Consider the following 17,710-nt stretch of genomic DNA (forward strand, 5'->3'; position numbering starts at 1 on the left):
GGGGCTTCCTCCAGTTTGGAGGTGGGGGCTGTGCTGCGCGAAAGGGACTGAAGAGCCCGGGGGCCACCGTGGCCTGTGCCTTCCGCTGAGGGCCTGAGAGGGACGCGATGCTGCCGGGCACCGGGTTTGAGTCACGGCAGCCGGCCCGGCCGTGCCCAGCGAGCCAGCGCCAGACCCTGGCGTCCTCCATCTTCTCTCCTGAGCTCCCCCTGTTCCAGCTGCCTGAGCCACGGACCGCAGCACCACACACCCCCGCGGGGGGGGACGCCGCGCCCCATCCCCGCCCCCGGCCCCACCCCAGCCCCCCCGCGGGGGCCCTGACCCCACCGCCCGCGGGCACTGGCTGAGCTCCGAGGCGGCGAGCGGGCCGCGGGGACGCCCGGGAGGGGTCCGGGCCACTGGGGGCGGCGGCGGCCGGGTCGGGGCTCCCCCCCCGCCCGCGCTCGCCGCGGCGGTGGTGCGTCCCGGAGGTTACCGGAAGTGGCCGCGCTCGGCGCTGCCATGTTGAGGAGCCGCCGCTGCCGCTGCCGCCGCCGCCGCCGCCGCTTTGTTGTCGCCTCCTCCGCCTGAGGAGGCTCCCCGAGCGGGGGGAGTGGGGAGGAGGGGGGTCGGCCGCTGCAGCCATGGAGGCCAACTGGACCGCGTTCCTGTTCCAGGTACGGGGGGCCCCCCCCGGGGGGGACACGGGGGGGACAGGGGGGCCGGGCCCGGGGCTGGCGGGCGGGCGGGCGGGCGCTCCTCCTCCCCTCCCTCCCGGCTCCGCTCTCCGGCCCGGCCTTAATCCCCCTTTGTTTTTCCGCCCGCCCGCCTCGGCGGAGCGGGGCTGCTGAGGTGAAAGGAGGCGGCCTCACGGGGTGCGGGGAAGAGAGCAGGCCTCGGGGTGACCCCCGGGCCCCCCCAGCACACACACACACACACGCACACACACACACACACACACCCTTCCCTCCCGCCCTGAAGGGGAAGGGAGGAGGCCGGTCGCTGTCACCACCCGCGGCCCAGAGAAAGGAGGGCGCCGGGCCGCTGGATAGCGCGGTCCGCTCGGCCACGGCGCGCCGGGCCCGGGCCCGCACCGTGGGGTGAGGGGGGTCCCCGGGTCCTGCTCACTTCTCCCCCACTTCATCCATCTTTTCTCTCGCTCTCCGTTCTTTTCGCCTCCCTGTCCTCTTTTTGTGTGTGTGTGTTGACTTTCTGACAAGCCCCCCCGCCCGAGTCCCCGCGAATAGCGGGTATTCTTGGGCTCCCCGCCACTCCCCCTTCCCGCCGCCCCCCTCATGTTTACCCAGTTGGGGGGTGTTGTAAACGTGTATCCCCTCCCCAAACTTTTTCGTTGGATTTACGTGTTTTCATTCCCAAGCCTGTGCCGAGCCTTGGCAGCTGACACCCTCTCCCTCTGTCCAGCTCTCCCGCCGTCCCATTCAGCCCGGGGAATCCCCCGGCTTGGGGGGGGGGGGGCGGCGGGGGGGCCGGGACTCCGGGAGGCCCCACCTTCTCCTGGGGCGCGTTTCTCTCTCGTCCCACCTCTAGCGTTTCCTCCAACCAAGTGGGGGAGACGGCCAGTGGAGAGAGCAAACAAAGTCCGCTTACAGAGCCCCCAGATGAGTCATTCGTGGGGTGTTGGTCTTCACTTTTTGCAAGAAACTTGAAGGTGACTGTAGCCGATGCGTTGGCAATCCTCTTGCCCGCCCATCTGAGGTGGGGACCCCTATTTGGAAGACCTAGAACTTATTTTTTCCCCGCTTCGTTTCTGTTTGAAAACGAAGCACTTAATGGGCAGTAGTAATGAGTTCACGGGGAAATTTAGGAACCGGAGGTTAGGAAGCTCGTCACTTTAAGTGAGTTCTTCCCGCCTCTCTGAGTTATTTTCCTTCTATTTGAATAACTTCGTGAAATCCCAAATGCGTAGCTTGGGCGCTTGAGACCTTTTGGAACTAACCAGGAACGGATGCAGAATTTTCAAAAAAAATCCAGCCACTGGACCCATCCCAGTGGAGTTAATATAAGGAACTGGATAATTCAAACAGTGCCTACTGTGTAGAGATGGTTTATTGTTTTAAGACATATTCTTTCGAATGTGAGTAATTTGATTTTTAAGTAATTGAAATATATTCGGGCTTCTTAAAATTGAACATACCCAGAATTACGAAATTCACTAACTTGGCCCTTATTGTGATCTAGTAGTTTTAACAAGTGCTTTGATGAGCTTGATAATGTGATAAGTCAACTTAAAAATGCATTGGAAAAAAATGATATATAACTAGCTTGCATCCAGGTTGGTGTAAAGGTGGCAAATGCCCTCTCTAGAAAAAGCTTTCAAATGGTCATTTTAAAATATGGGATTAATGGGCCACTGCAGTGATTTTTCACATGAGGAATGATTTAGATTTACCATATTAAACGTGCTCTCAATGGAGATTGAAAAAAAACGAGAGTTCTTTATGTAAAGGAAAACCCCGTAACTAATTTTTGGAAAACTAGTTGAAAAATCTTTTGGAATACTTTTATTATCTTTTCCTGGGGAAAGCAAATGCCAAGCATTTAATGATCAACTTTTTAATTAGATTTTATATTATTTAATTTTTTTCAGCTATTAAAATCTTTTTTTCCACCTGATGGAGAAGTGTGAAAGCTAATATTTGATCCTGGGCTTGGCAATGTGTGCAGTGAAAATTGTTGGAAAACTTATAATTTAGAGCCGAGGACAGTTGAATGGGTAAAGAGAATATTTCAGTCTTTTCTCTGGAAAGGTATGAATAGACTTACTCAGTTCCAGTTTTAAGTAATTTTCACTGGGGAAATGGAGAGTTAAACTCTCTCATTTGTTTCCTGGAGCATCCTGTTGAATTTATATTTTAAAACAATTTAATACCTGCTTGCTTTCCAAATAACCTGGTGGAAAGTGAAAGCCATATCTGTTAAAATGTTTGATGGATGATTCTCCTCACAGGACATTCAAGATATGACTCACTGATGCCAGTTTCCTTCAGTACAAAATCTTTTACCCTCTGGCACTGGAGATTTCATGGTGCCATATCCTACCACCCTGGGTGATGAAATAACATTTCTGTTTTGGTTTTTTGCCAGCCCCAGAAGAGGAAAGCTTGGGCAGGGTTAAAAAAGCCTTGCAGTTGAAAGAGATGGGAGATAAAATTAAAACTTTGGTTTGATGATGCAAGTCAAATAAAAGTCTACCCAGAAGTTATATATTTTTAAAAATCACTTAACTGAAGGCAGGCCATGGTTGTTATTTTACTCTGTCTCTCCCCCAGAGAACAAGTTGGGGAAACCCAGTTCCCCTCTTAGAAGGCTTCATATAGAAGTGTGGGGATCCTAGGAATCCTCAGAGAGTGATTCCCGTAGTGGGCGAGGCATTCTACAGCATTTCACCCGAGAAGCAGGGACCTGGTGTGACCCTCCTGTGAGAGTGAGCTTCAGCAATGCTGTAAAAATACTTTATGTTGCCACAGACATCTGAATTGGTAAAATGGCAGTAAGTGCTTTTAGTACTCCATCGAACTAATGGTTGTTTAGAATTGAAAAATGCCTCTAAACACTATAAGTCTGAACTTTGTCCAGAAGATTTGCTTTCCCTATTATCTGATCTGTTAGCCTTTGAAATTGTATATCTTGAGCTATCTTCAGCTATTAACCGTTTGTATACTGTACGGAAGCTTGGGCATCCTACAGCCAGGTTGGAAAGGGGGTAAGATTAGAGTCCAAATTCTATAAAGTTTTTACTAAAGTCACTTGGGTAGACCCTGACAATTACAGGAGCTCCATAAATTAAATTAAAAGTGGACTGTAATTCAGTATGAGCACTAAGTCCAGAAAGATACTCATAAGTAAGCACACAATTTCTATGAGTACTTCCAGGACTCAAAGGAAGATTCAGTCAAAATTACTAAATTGAAAGTGGTTAACTCTGGATATGACACCTCCTGATGATTTAGGGAAGTCTGGTTCTAGGCTTAGCTGTTGTGCTGCTATCAAGTAAACATGGAGCTGTGTGTGGTAGATGTTCTTATTCGTCAAGAGAGGAGCTCTGTGTGTGTCTGTCTGTCTCCATATTTTTTTACTTAATGGAGTGTAATGTAGAACTTAGATTATAGAGTGAAAAGGGTAAATACGTGTCTAGAGTGTCTGAGGTGATGGGATGGGCCCTTGCTAGGACACTATGCTTAAAATATTTGGAACTCTTACCTCTGAGTGCATGTATCCTTTTAGGATGACAAAACTCAAGCATAGGGGCTCGAGCTCACTGTCAAGAGTTTCAAAAATAATGTTAATCAAATATAACATATTAGGAAGAACTATTTCAGGAATTTTTTCCCATCATTTCCTAAATGTTTATCAGTATAGAGGTATGGAGAATTTTGGAAGAATCAAAACCAAGTGAGTAACTATTCATAAATACCAAGAACCTGACCCACAATGAAATTTTGGTTTCAGTGCAGCTAAAGAAAATTTCCAAACGGTGTCCAGCTCCCAGTTTTGGAGTGGAAAAGCACTTTATAACAGCAAGTGTCCAATACTTTAACTAGCCCTACAACTGCCAGAAGATGAAAATGAAAGGAATTTAAATTATTTATAGTTTGTTTGTTTTCTCTTATTAGTCTGAGTTTAGGGTTTGAACAACTAGTGTTGCTAAAGGATGCAGACTTCTAGTGTAAGATTAAATGAACTGAGAAACAATTGACAGGTGTTTGCTGGGGGCTGCCTTCACAGATGCCTTCCAGGATGATTAATAGCAGATTCCATTTCAACCAAATCTTTTAGTAGAGTTAAGTGGAAACTTTAAAAGTAAACTTAACCACTAGCATATGTGCTCAGAGACCTAGATTCCTTGTATTACTTAGCAACAGCCTCTTTCCTCGGTCACAGAGTTTCTGATGGAAAGGGAGAGACATCTATTTTCCTAGGTAAAATAAGACAAGTAGATGATTACATGTCTATATGTGTATGTGTGTGAGTGTGTGGCTTGTGGATTACTGCAGTAAGGTACTGCTAAATAGTTAAGTCTGGAGTGTAATTTTTTTGACAAGTTATTTAAACTTGGTTTCAGCACTGACAGACTAATGCAGACTCATTTCATCAGCTGGTATGTCCCTTATGAACCAGGGTGGTGTGTCGTTTAGTCAGCTGTTTGAAAGCAAGATCACTGTCAAAAGTTTTGTGTCTGTGCAGTGATTTTAATGCTTTGTATTGGGAGCTCTGAGAGTAGCTAGGTGGTTGCTGGATCTCTGCTGCAGAGAGTAGCTTACAGTCTCCTTGATTGTTTCTTCTGGTCTCTATTGTCTGAAGCATGTTGAATTTTGAAGGTCATTGTGAGAGGCTGAATTTCTGAAGTGTAAATGTTTGGTTTTAGGCCCACGAAGCCTCCCATCACCAACAGCAGGCAGCACAGAACAGCTTGCTGCCCCTCCTGAGCTCTGCTGTGGAGCCCCCTGATCAGAAACCATTGCTTCCAATACCAATAACTCAGAAACCTCAGGCTGCTCCAGAAACATTAAAGGATGCCATTGGGATTAAAAAAGAAAAACCCAAAACTTCCTTTGTGTGCACTTACTGCAGTAAAGCTTTCAGGGACAGCTATCACCTGAGGCGCCACGAGTCCTGCCACACAGGCATCAAGTTGGTGTCCCGGCCAAAGAAAACCCCCACCACGGTGGTTCCCCTTATCTCCACCATCGCTGGGGACAGCAGCCGAACTTCGTTGGTCTCAACCATTGCAGGCATCTTGTCAACAGTCACTACATCTTCCTCGGGCACCAACCCCAGCAGCAGTGCCAGCACCACAGCTATGCCCGTGACGCAGTCTGTCAAGAAACCCAGTAAGCCTGTCAAGAAGAACCATGCTTGTGAGATGTGTGGGAAGGCCTTCCGAGATGTGTACCACCTCAATCGGCACAAGCTCTCCCATTCGGACGAAAAGCCCTTCGAGTGTCCTATTTGTAATCAGCGCTTCAAGAGGAAGGACCGGATGACTTACCATGTGAGGTCTCACGAAGGAGGCATCACCAAACCCTATACTTGCAGTGTTTGTGGGAAAGGCTTCTCAAGGTACTGCATTTTGCTTTGCTTTTTTTTCATTATGGTCAGTACGATCTCTGTGTGATCGAGAAGGTTTATGTGAGAATAGATGTTTGCAGCCCTGTGTTATTAGAGGAGATTGGTGACAGATAAAGTATTACACCTCCAGGTCTAATTCCAGTTTGGTGTGGCTGACAAGTGGTGACATAGTGATTAACTTACTATTTCATTTAAGAAGTGCCTTCGTGGACTCAGGCCTTCTTTTGGCACATCAGTACTTCTTATCACTGCGAAACCATTAGTTTTCAATTCATTTGGGTGGCTGGACATGAGATTCACTGCATAAATCAAAGAAACGTATCCTGGAAGTTGGCATGACCCTGGAATCTCTTAAAACTTTTAAGAGAACTTTTTTTTCCATTTTTCTGTGGTTACTAACATTTCACTAATTTTCATTTTTAAAGGCTTTTAAAGTTAATGTAGTAGCAGTTGTCTCTGGCAAGTGTTAGGACTAAACTTTGGGTATTTTGTAATTGTAAAGACTCAAGACCTAATATGATTTGATGTTGACTAGGAAAGAAAATTAACAGGTAAAGGACTAAGACTTTTGTTTATGGTAAGAAAGGTAAGGAGGCTTGCACTGGAGGGTGGGGGAGTTGGTAATTCTGCTGTCTTTCTTTAAAATGTCCCCCACCCATGTCTGACAAGCATGTAAACATCACAGTAAGTAGCATTTCTCTATGTGTGTTCCATTACATCTTCTGTTGAAACTCTCTCTTTCACAGGCCTGACCACTTAAGCTGTCACGTAAAACATGTCCATTCAACAGAAAGACCCTTCAAATGCCAAGTAAGAGTTAAAATGACTTATCCTTAGTGTAGCACTTAATGCACATTATCCAGAAGGTCTGAGCCAGTCAAATCTCACCTTTCTTGAATAGTCTTAAAATCACTGACTTGAGTAAATGTGGTCCATTTGAATTCTGGTTTTATAAAATATAAATGACAGCTTCTATTTCTGTGAGGCAAGATCATTTTAAAATGTAAATGTTGTTTTTGTTAAGCTACATTTCATTTTCCTTGGGCAACAGTATTTATTGTTATAAGAAAAAAAATTTATTGTCTTGCAAAGGTCGTTGTTTATTTGAAATGAATAAATGAATGAAGTGTTTTAAATTAACTTCTGGGCTGATGATTGAGGTTGTTTTAAGCCTAATCGAAGAAAATATGAATTTTCTCCCAAATGTTACCACTTATTGGATTTTTGTCTGCTATCGCCAAATTTGGAGCATTCTCTAATGACATAAGTTGTGGTAATGAAAAGGTTAAGAATTTTACTAAATGAAATGACCGTGTTAGGCGTCAGTAATTCTTTTTTTTTGCTGGAAGTCTTTTTGTGCTCCTTTCAGTTAAATTTGTTAATGACTGATTTTATTAAGTAAGTGATTTGAATTCTAAGAAAAATCCAGTTGGAGGAAGGAAGCTAGTGTCATTGAGTGATTACCTGCCATGAGGCCTTGGGCCAGGCTCTTAATCCACCAGTAATTTTGTGAGGTAGGTATTATTTTCATTTTACAGATGAAATAAATTCAGATAGGTTAGCTGACTTGCTGAGTATTACATTGTTTAGTGAGTCAGGGAGCTGGATTTAAATCCGGGTTTAACTGACTCTACAGCTCACATCTTTTCACTACTCTGTTGATATTTTTTTCTTCCCCTCAAAATGTAAGAGTCTAAAATTCACCAGGTGTTTTTATCGTGAGTACAATTCTAGGTAACACATGCAATTAAAATTCAGCTAATTCAGTCTGCTTGCTGACATGAGTAGGGTAATACCTAGAATATAACGTACTTTAAAATGAGTAGAACAGGATAGTCTATATTTAAAAAAAGTTTTCCTCCCTCATGCAGACGTGCACTGCTGCCTTTGCCACCAAAGACAGACTGCGGACACACATGGTACGCCACGAAGGCAAGGTATCCTGTAACATCTGTGGGAAGCTCCTGAGCGCAGCATACATCACCAGCCACTTAAAGACACACGGGCAGAGCCAAAGTATCAACTGTAATACATGTAAACAAGGCATCAGTAAAAGTAGGTGACACTTCAATTTGTATTTCTTTTGCGTTTCAGATTGATGGAATCTAGATTTTTTTTTATAATATATTGAAGATATTTTCACATGTGTTCTCAGGACTATATTAATGTTCACCTTACTTGTTTCCTCCTGTTGCTAAAGTTTGCAAACATGCATCAATGGATGGTGTATATTAGTGTTGGAAATACACTTTACGTACATGTATACAGGCAACAATGATAAACTCTCCACTAATTTTGCTCTTAATCCTGTACTGTCTACTCATAACGTCCATGTTAGAAGAGCACAATTTCCCTGCAGCTATTTTTCAGTGTGTCCCTTCTTCTCTGGGGTTTGAATAAAAAGCTTTAGTGTGTTAGGATTGTGGCAGCAGAAGCCATACTAGGAAGCTGCATCTTATGCCAGGCAATTTTAACTGTTGTTATTTAATGTTAGGAAGATTCTCAGGCACGAGTGCCCCCTAACTCCTGATGGTATTAATAACATGTCCTTCATAACCTAAAGATAAAAGCAGTGTTACCTAATTTTACTTCTCAAACCCAAATCTATAGAGAAAAGGGATAGCCTACCCATTTGAATGTTTAAATCCTTTAAATCCTTTGCTTACCTTAAATTCAGAGTTGAAAAGATAGACTATTCCAGGGACTTGTGGATAAAATTCAATACTTGCATTTACCCAGGCTTTTTTCTAAGATCTCCCTAACCACCAGAAGAAAGTGTTTTCCTAATCCTGTATTCTATTATATATGTACTTCATGCAGCAGGAACATCAGATTCTCAGAATAGGTGGCCAAAAGTGAATGGGAAAGAATGGTTAATGGGTTTCAATCTCATTCGTTTTTGCTTCTTTGTAAGTACATTGGGTTTGTTATCTAGCATGTCAAACTTTGTTAACTTTACAGAAATTAACTTTTAATGTACATCGTTGTGGTCAGGTAACTAAGTATGTTACATATTTTGATGAGCATTAATTATTTCATGCTAGTATTTCCCAAGTTCCATTCTAAAAGATACTTGCTTTTTAATGTAGCAAAGAATTCTTGTATGTTGGTTTTCCCTAGCTCCCTGGATTTTTAAAATTTATCTCTTTTGACCAGTAGAGACATAGCAGCACAAAAGATGTACTATAGTAAAAAACCTATCCGGTCAAATGATAAAGGTCATAGAGGCATGAGGAGTCAAAGTATCTAAGTTCGGATTTTGAAAAAATAGCCACGCTTTTTCCAGGTAAATATAGCGTTTCTGTCTTTGTCTTTGGAGCAGCGTGCATGAGCGAAGAGACCAGCAGCCAGAAGCAGCAGCAGCAGCATGTGACGAGCTGGCCAGGGAAGCAGGTAGAGACACTGAGACTGTGGGAAGAAGCTGTCAAAGCAAGAAAGAAAGGTAAGATGAGGCATCCAGTGCTCATAGCGTGGCTAGTGTGTTTATCTAGTATGCCAAGGAACAAAGTAAAACAGCCACAGCTTAGAGAATTCCGCTTTATGGGAACACTTTAAGGAGATACTGTATGCTAGGAAATAGCTGGTAAAGTTACTAGCAACAAAGCTTCCAAGCTTCCAAACTTCCAAATAAGTTTTATTTACTAGGAAATAAAAATTCTTAGTACTTCTTGTCAGGTTCTTTCTTTTGACTTAATTTTGTTACACATTTGTAGCCAAATTTGGTCCTTTGCTATGTACGCTCAGAGTTGCTTTTTATGTTCATTTTTATGTCAACCTCCATGCATTAAAGGCTCTTTTTTGTGTTTCTAAAATAGTCCCACTCTTAAAGGTAGATGAAATATCCTTATGTGTACATAAGTTCATTTTCTTACACCTGTGTTATTTTCTGCTCTTTAGTGTTCTTTCTGAATTGTATTATTTGTTACATATTTCAGACTCTATAATGCTGATGTCTTTTATTCTCGGTCTCACCCTTAATCTAATTCAGTCTGTCACTGGGGCTGGCATTAGCTTATTTAACATGTGTGTACTTCAGTTGTTAGTGACTTTACTGTAATTGTTACTAAAACTGGGAATGGTTTGCTTTTCTCTCATATATATCTTATAAAGAAGCGGTTGGAGTATCAGTTTTCAGCACAGTTTTTTAACTTAGTAGTTGTAGCTTTGGCTTCTGGACTACTGTGCAACCATTTCAGTTAAATCATTTTGTCAATGTATCATCAGCCACAGGACAGATTCCTAAATTCCGTTTTTCCTTCCCCACCCTTGTCATGTCTTACTGTTTTATTTTAAACTCATAAGGAATCCCCTGCATGTAGGCTCTGCTGTAATTCCTTTGCTGTGTAGTTTCTTCCATCCTTTGCGTTCATGTAGTGCAGCTATTCCCTTCCTCAGATCCCTTCTAAACATCCTGTACTTGGAAAAAGATAAAAGGAAAAGCTTTTCCATGTATCGACTGGCATTGGAGGAAAAGAATGCAGCAGTTCAGATAGGCTTTCCACTTTGCCTCAGGTGCTGCTTATTCCTATCTTCCAAATGAATATTTGTCGTTATTTTGATAAAATGTTTTGTGATAAGAGAAAGGGTGGAGAATGGCGGGTAGGGGAGAAAAATTTATATGTGTATGTGCCGTGATAATTGCATAGTGGGTTGAACGCATATTATGAAGGATGTTTTGCTCAGAGAAGAAGTAAGAGTAAAAGTGCTTAAGTTACAGAAAGGGATAGGGTTAGATTAAAAAGAAAACGAAGGGGAGGTGGGGAGATGGCACACCCACCAAGTAAGTGAAAGCTTACTTGGTGAAAACAGGAGGAGAATATTTTTAGCATGCTACCATCACCTCAAAAGTGAGTTGGTTTTCTCCCTCATTCTTTTCTTCCGCACTCTTCTGTTTGGTATTGCATTTCAGTGTGCTTGCACAATAAGACTCAGTTGTTTAGCTCATCTTCTGATCTGCATGAAACAGAATGCTATTGTATTCCCATTTGTTGCATGCATCTCTTTGGAAACGACCACTGATGTTAGAAACTTCTGTGTTCATGTTAGTAAATGTCACGTCTGGGGGGAGAAGAGACTCCTGACCTGAAAACCTGAACTTGAATCAGCATGTCCCTTTTAAATATTGGGCTTAAATAAGGTAATATAAGTTTCCAAACCTGGATGACAATCAGATCGTCATCTCAGGAGCTTTTCAGATAGATAGATTTCCCAGGTTCCATCTAAATCTCACAATTGAATTTCCTGGGAAGCAGTTTTTTTCAAAAAAACCTCCCTAGGTAAATGATTTTGATCATCAGCCAGGTTTGGGAATCCCTGATATAGAGTATGGAGCAATGCCAAGGTTACATCATGCTCATCAAGGAAGGGCTGCTCATTGACTCAGGGGTCCACCTGAGGTGATTTGACCATGCGTGGCCTGCGGGCAGACCTCCATCTTTAGTCTCAAATGCATTTCTCCGTTTTGACAGCCAGGTCACAGCCAGCACCCCCATCTGTCTTCTTACTGCACTTTTCTGACACACCAGCAGGTGGTGCTGAATTTTGTTGAGGGGTGGTGTAAGGGGTGTCACCTCTGAGGGAAGTTTTCCTTAAGAAGTGCCCAGGCTTTGCTGATAACAAGGACCACGGTCCCCCAGCTCACTGCGGGGTCTCCTAGCCTGGCTAGTCCCCCTTGGTATGGCTGGTGGTGTGTGGAATACATACAGTTAAATGACAGCAGGCATAAAGTAGGTGATTATGTTAGCCTCAGAAGGAGAAGAAGAAATGGGAGCAGGGAGGAGAACATAAACCTACTGAGGGATACTTGTTCATTCTAAACAGCGTTAAGAAACAACAGGATTATTTAACTAAAATGATTTTTCTAAGACCGAAATAAACAGATGATGTTAAAACAGCTTGTTTATCCATCCCTACTTAATGGATTTCTAAAACCTTAACAGAATGTGGCTTCACCTCTGAGAAGGCTTTAGAGTACATAGCATCGAGGACACACACCTCTCTCTGCTAGTTACAGTGTGCCTTGTGAGAAGATTTTTCTGATTATCTGTTACTATGTAACCATCTGCCCAGCGACACACACCTCTCTCTGCTAGTTACAGTGAGCCTTGTGAGAAGATTTTTCTGATTATCTGTTACTATGTAACCATCTGCCCAGCTTTGTGTAAACAAGCTCTTCCAGCCTGGCCTGTGGGTGCTTGGTTCTTCCCGGGAAAGTCTTTAGAATTCACAGGAACTACATGGAAGTGGTAGTGAGATTACTTAGCCCTACTTGATATCTCTGCCCCCCAGAGTGCCTTGCAGAAATTACCTGATCTTCCAGCATCACTGTGAGGTAGGTAAGTAAATCTAAACTCCAAGTCAAAAGCACCAAGGCTAAGCCAGTTGCCTCAATCTTGTGAAAGGCAGAGCATCAGGAAAGAAATCTGCTCTCATGCTGGGATTTCTGGCCCCCAGTCTTGTGCTCAGAAGGATCCTCCCTTCCTGTTGACCACAGGGTAGAAAACTATAATTTAATTTATTAAATGTTTGTCCTTTTTAATTGAAAGAAGTTGATTCAGAAACTGAATTGTGTTCACTGTTTTGAGAGTCTAAAGGCCCTTTTGTCTTCTTATTTTAGAAGCTGCTAACCTGTGCCAAACCTCCACGGCTGCTACGACACCTGTGACTCTCACTACTCCATTCAATATAACGTCCTCTGTGTCTTCTGGGACTATGTCAAACCCAGTCACAGTGGCAGCTGCAATGAGCATGAGAAGTCCAGTAAATGTTTCAAGTGCAGTTAACATAACCAGCCCAATGAACATAGGGCACCCTGTGACTATAACCAGTCCATTATCCATGACCTCTCCTTTAACACTCACTACCCCAGTCAACCTCCCCACCCCCGTCACTGCCCCAGTGAATATAGCACACCCTGTCACGATCACGTCTCCAATGAACCTGCCCACGCCTATGACGTTAGCTGCCCCTCTCAATATAGCAATGAGGCCTGTAGAGAGCATGCCTTTCTTACCCCAAGCTTTGCCTACATCACCACCTTGGTAAACAGTATTATAAAATCAAAATATGGGTTCAAGTAAATATTTACCAGCAACTTACGTTTAGTTTATTAAAGCAAAAAGTAAACCATGAAATTGGGAGATTTATTACATTAGTTAATAATAGTGTAGTAGCATTATTCTCCAATTTGGCTGGGATTGTTCAAAGTAGGGTGTGTATGTCACTTATCACTGGACCACTTTAGTTTAATCAGAAATTCCTTTTAGCTGACAGCATTGCTTAAACAGGATAGTAGTTGGCAAGATGAAACGCCGGAATTAAAACCAATCATAAAAAAGCAAAACCCACTTCAAAATTAAAAAGCAGCATTACTGTTTTTGATCCCAAGAAATCATTTTATTCTGAACACTAGCAGAACTCTTCTCCCCAGGATGGCTGATTTTAACCTGAAGTTCTAAATCCATGGATTGAGAGCTAGTGTAAAATTGTCTGTGTTTATTGTTTTTATGAGTAAATACATGCATTGTCATAATAAAATGCATTTCAGAGAATATGCATTTTACCTTTGGGAATATGTTAATTTCAGGCAGCATTCCCTATGGGAAAGGTGATACCAGCTCTGATATGCAAAGCATATGATAATTTATCATTCTATCTTCAACATATAATAGGGATTGTGACCTGATATTTGGAGATGTAAATATTGCTCAGCATACTAATCCTGATGGAATATAGCATTGTAGTTGACTTTTTAAAAAAATTTAAAAAAACAAAAACAAAATATACACATTGTGTTTTGGTAAGAAAAGGCCGCAGCTGACAGAGGAGAAGTCAAGTGTGCGGACAGGCAGACTCCTAACAAATGGAGGCCAATGGGACTTCTATTCAGAGGTCAGGAGTACTTTGGAACAGTTAAAATATATTGCTTTAATTGGAAGACGCTGGAGGCACTGGGATGTGATATGCCCCTCTCTCTCCCAATCAGAGCCTGTTGATATTTCAACAGGGAAAGGTGTGTTAGTTGCTCACTAGAGTTTATGTCTTATATTAAATTGTATACAGTTTTTATTCTAACCACTAACTAGGTAGTATGCCCCTTCAGAACAAGCAGAGTGTATCTTTTTTTTAAAAATTTCTCCTGTTTCTTAATCAAGTATTGTGCAGATTTGTTCAACTTTGTAAATATGGACATCACTTTTTTTTCTTTGAGAAAACACTTGTATCAGCTCTGTCGGGTTTTCAGGGAGACAGCTGTCTGCACTCCCTGCAGAAATCCAGCAATGATTGTGCACGTTAAGACATGTGCTTTTTATTTCTTAGCAGGATGTTTTATCTCTGTACATAAAGTAGAAACCAAAAGCTAGGGAGACAGATACTCTTTACACCATCATGCCACACATTAATGTTTTTAAAGCATTGTGTTTTGAAAAAGAGTTACTAAAACCAAGACGCTGTGATTTTTTTTTTTAAGTTGCAATATGTTTTTGGTTTTTTTTCCTTTTTTTAATCTTGCAGTTAAGAGAAATGGACATTAGTTGTGTTAATCTTGCAGAATGTTTGCAGGACTGACTATCAAACTGGATGACTTCCATTTATACCCCACTGTGTCAGTTCAAGCATCAAAATACCTTGCATCTGAGGCAGACTTCCTACATCAGGGACAGGTATCTGTGTGTCATTTTACAAAACAGTTCGAGGGGGTTGAACTACGTAGTAAAAAAATAAAATAAATAGTACTTAGTGTAAAATAATTTTATAAATGATCTTTTGTACTTTAGGACATTAAATTGTACAACTTTTGTATATATAAAAGCTTAGGAACTTTCTGTTTAGCAGGAAGGCAACACATTCCTACACTTTTAATGTATATGTTTGTTATAATGTCCATGTAAACATGCCCTATGTTTGTGCCTTTTAATTAGTTTGTCTCAATAAACAAAATGTAGAGAAAAATATGTAGCTATGACTTTGTTACAACTGTTCCTATCCACAGTACCAAAATGGTTTGTTTTTAATATGTAGAGCATTATGTGTGGACTACTGGAAGGACTCGTGTAGGGAAGGCCCATGCGTGGCCCTGCTGAGGCCTGGATTGGGCAGGTCGTGGCCACATTTGGAGGAAGCCAACGTTTCCTGGCATGCAGCCCCGGGACCGGGTTCTGGCTCTGCCTGCTGGGACCTGCCGTCTCTCTCTGGCAGGGCTGGCAATCACAATCCTCCATGATAGAGATGGCCCCGGCTTCCTCCACAGTGGCCCAAGGAGCAGTCCTCAGTGGGGGCAGGTGTGGACCCTTCCCCCAGGCTAGAGTGTGGTCGTCAGAACCCTGAAAGTATTAGTTCTTTAAAAAAAAAAAGAAAAAAAAAAGATATATACTAGGAATGATTGCTTTATCAATTCATTGTATAATAAACAGGAGTGAGACTTCATTGTATGACTTCAGTTAAAATGATATTTTGTATGCATTCTTTATTCACTTAAGCTTGTCTGCAATAATAAACCCACGTCGTGTCTTCTTTTGGGAGGGAGAGAGTTGGCAGGCTGGGGGTGGCAGCGGGCCACTGAAAGCAGGGGCCGAGTAGGTTGTGTGGTGAAATTCTCCTGTCTTGGAACTGGAATTGAGTTTTGATGCTGATGAACTGATTCAACCAAGTGTTGAAGGCACGACGGCCACCGCTCACGAAAAAAGCAGAGAGTTTGTTTTTCTCTTCTGGTTGTAACCTGGTTGAGAGCTTCCCCTTTATCAGATTGGCAGCTAAACAGTTGTATTAGATCATCCTCAAATCTGACATCCAGCCTGTTAACGCTCTAGGGCTCGCTGCTTGGCCTACATTTGCCTTTTATTGTGTACCCATTTCCCTCCTAAGGTGTGCTCCTAAACGAAGGTTTCTATGTAAGCAGATGGAAGATTTTTCCTGTCAATACCAGCACTGTATTACTAACATGCAAAAACTGCAGATTTATTTTGACAAATTAAAGTTAACCGGTCACAAATGTTATGATGGATTGCTTAATACCTCAGAAGCTTCACCATTTCACCACGATGATAGAAAAATTTTTGAAGCACTGCTTCTCCAGGTGTACACGTCTTGATATTGGGCTGGAGAGAGAGGGAAGGACTAACGTCAGGCCGGTTTGACCACCGAGAAGGGAGAGTGGAAATGCACCAGACTGGCTGCAGTAAGAGAAGTAACCTCCGCCAGTCAGCTTGAGTAAAGCCCAGAGCAGGTGGGTTTCAAACATTTCTTTGCATGCTCTAAACCCAGTTTCTTTACTTGAAAGGGGTTTTAGGCTGGGTTGCCTCCCCATTTATGTTCAACTAGATTAATCAGATGTCTACTGAGTACCAACAATGTGCCAGGCACTGTTAGGCACTAAAGGGCATACAAAGGTGATTAAGACATGGTTGCTGCCTCCAAGGAGGCTAAGAGAGATATGACAAGTACCCAAGTGACAGTACCACCGGACAGCAAATCAAGATGGATCTGACACCATTTTTTTAAAAGTTTTGGATACCTACATCTGTTTCATATGTAATTGAGGCTTTCCAAACTTCCTCTGATAATTGCTTTAGTCTCTATTGACTCTGAAAACAGCTGGAGGAAGAGTTCCTTGTGTTGCTTTTGTCTGGAATGGGAAGTGTTATTTCACTGAGTTGTTAACAGTCCTGGCTGTCCAGGTGTTTCCACTCTTCTCAAGGGGCCCTGCTGTTTGGTCCTCTCTGGAGAGACCTGGGTTTGGGATGTAGAGGGGATGGTGGAGGTTTTCCCTGTAGTATCCTCAAATATCGTTGCATGGAATGGTAATCACTTTCCCCTCCCAGGCTTAATAAATCTGGCCTTCAGTCCTGCACTCTTTCCTCTCTAAAGAGTCTTGTAGCCTGAAAGAATGCCATTTGTCCCCATTTGGGCCTATAAATCTCCCCCACAACTGATCTGACCCTGGCAGATTACTGGATAATCTCTCCCTTTTTTTTTTTTTTTTTTTTTTTTTGTGGTACGCGGGCCTCCCTCTGCTGTGGCCTCTCCCGTTGCGGAGCACAGGCTCCGGACGCGCAGGCTCAGCGGCCATGGCTCACGGGCCCAGCCGCTCCGCGGCATGTGGGATCCTCCCAGACCGGGGACCGAACCCGGTTCCCCTGCATCGGCAGGCGGACGCGCAACCACTGCACCACCAGGGAAGCCCTATGCTCAGCGGCCATGGCTCACGGGCCCAGCCGCTCCGCGGCATGTGGGATCCTCCCAGACCGGGGCGCGAACCCGGTTCCCCTGCATCGGCAGGTGGACGCGCAACCACTGCGCCACCAGGGAAGCCCCTCTCTCCCTGTCTTGTAAAAGTAGGGGCCAGGCAGATCAGTGCGTCATGGTTCGCGGCTGAACACTGACTGAGTTTGTGCATGGATCTAGACTCCAGCTTCTCTTGGCTGCTCACTTTTGGGCAATCAAAGGCCCATGTAGTTCCCAGGAAAGGAATGGAGGGAGGGTCAAGGGCGCTGCTTTGGAGCTTTGTGTGATCTAGCCCTCCCCTTGGACCGACCAGCCCATCAGGGGTTGACTAGTTAGCTCTCTTCTTCCCAAGACAGGCACTTGACCCAGATCTTGGCCTTGGACCATGAGGGTCAAGTATTCTTTCCTTTACAAAAAC

General features: G+C 43.4%; 1 protein-coding gene across 5 annotated transcripts; it reads left to right on the forward strand.

The window, feature by feature from the left end:
• Window positions 1-483: 483 nt before the first annotated feature.
• VEZF1 (vascular endothelial zinc finger 1) lies at window positions 484-15,023 on the forward strand. 5 transcript variants are annotated; one of them, XM_024127759.3, is made up of 6 exons: window positions 484-656; window positions 5,366-6,060; window positions 6,816-6,879; window positions 7,923-8,124; window positions 9,389-9,511; window positions 12,686-15,023. In XM_024127759.3, the coding sequence occupies exons 1-6, from the start codon at window positions 624-626 to the stop codon at window positions 13,111-13,113; spliced, it is 1,545 nt and encodes a 514-aa protein (XP_023983527.1). In that variant the 5' UTR covers window positions 484-623; the 3' UTR covers window positions 13,114-15,023. The 5 variants fall into 5 exon arrangements, with proteins under 5 accessions (XP_023983527.1, XP_023983528.1, XP_023983529.1 ...); XM_024127760.3 differs by having other exon boundaries at window positions 9,392-9,511; XM_024127761.3 differs by having other exon boundaries at window positions 7,941-8,124.
• Window positions 15,024-17,710: the final 2,687 nt, after the last annotated feature.

Source organism: Physeter macrocephalus, chromosome 14, assembly GCF_002837175.3.
Source record: "Physeter macrocephalus isolate SW-GA chromosome 14, ASM283717v5, whole genome shotgun sequence".
NCBI classification, from domain to species: Eukaryota; Metazoa; Chordata; class Mammalia; order Artiodactyla; family Physeteridae; genus Physeter; species Physeter macrocephalus.

What these genes read in the sequence shown, in the direction of transcription:
- VEZF1 (XM_024127759.3), top strand. Translation starts at nt 624, where the DNA reads ATGGAGGCCAACTGGACCGCGTTCCTGTTCCAG. An exon ending in TGTGGGAAAGGCTTCTCAAG is followed by an intron (nt 6,061 to 6,815) that starts GTACTGCATTTT and finishes TCTCTTTCACAG; the next exon opens with GCCTGACCACTTAAGCTGTC. An exon ending in TAAACAAGGCATCAGTAAAA is followed by an intron (nt 8,125 to 9,388) that starts GTAGGTGACACT and finishes TTGTCTTTGGAG; the next exon opens with CAGCGTGCATGAGCGAAGAG.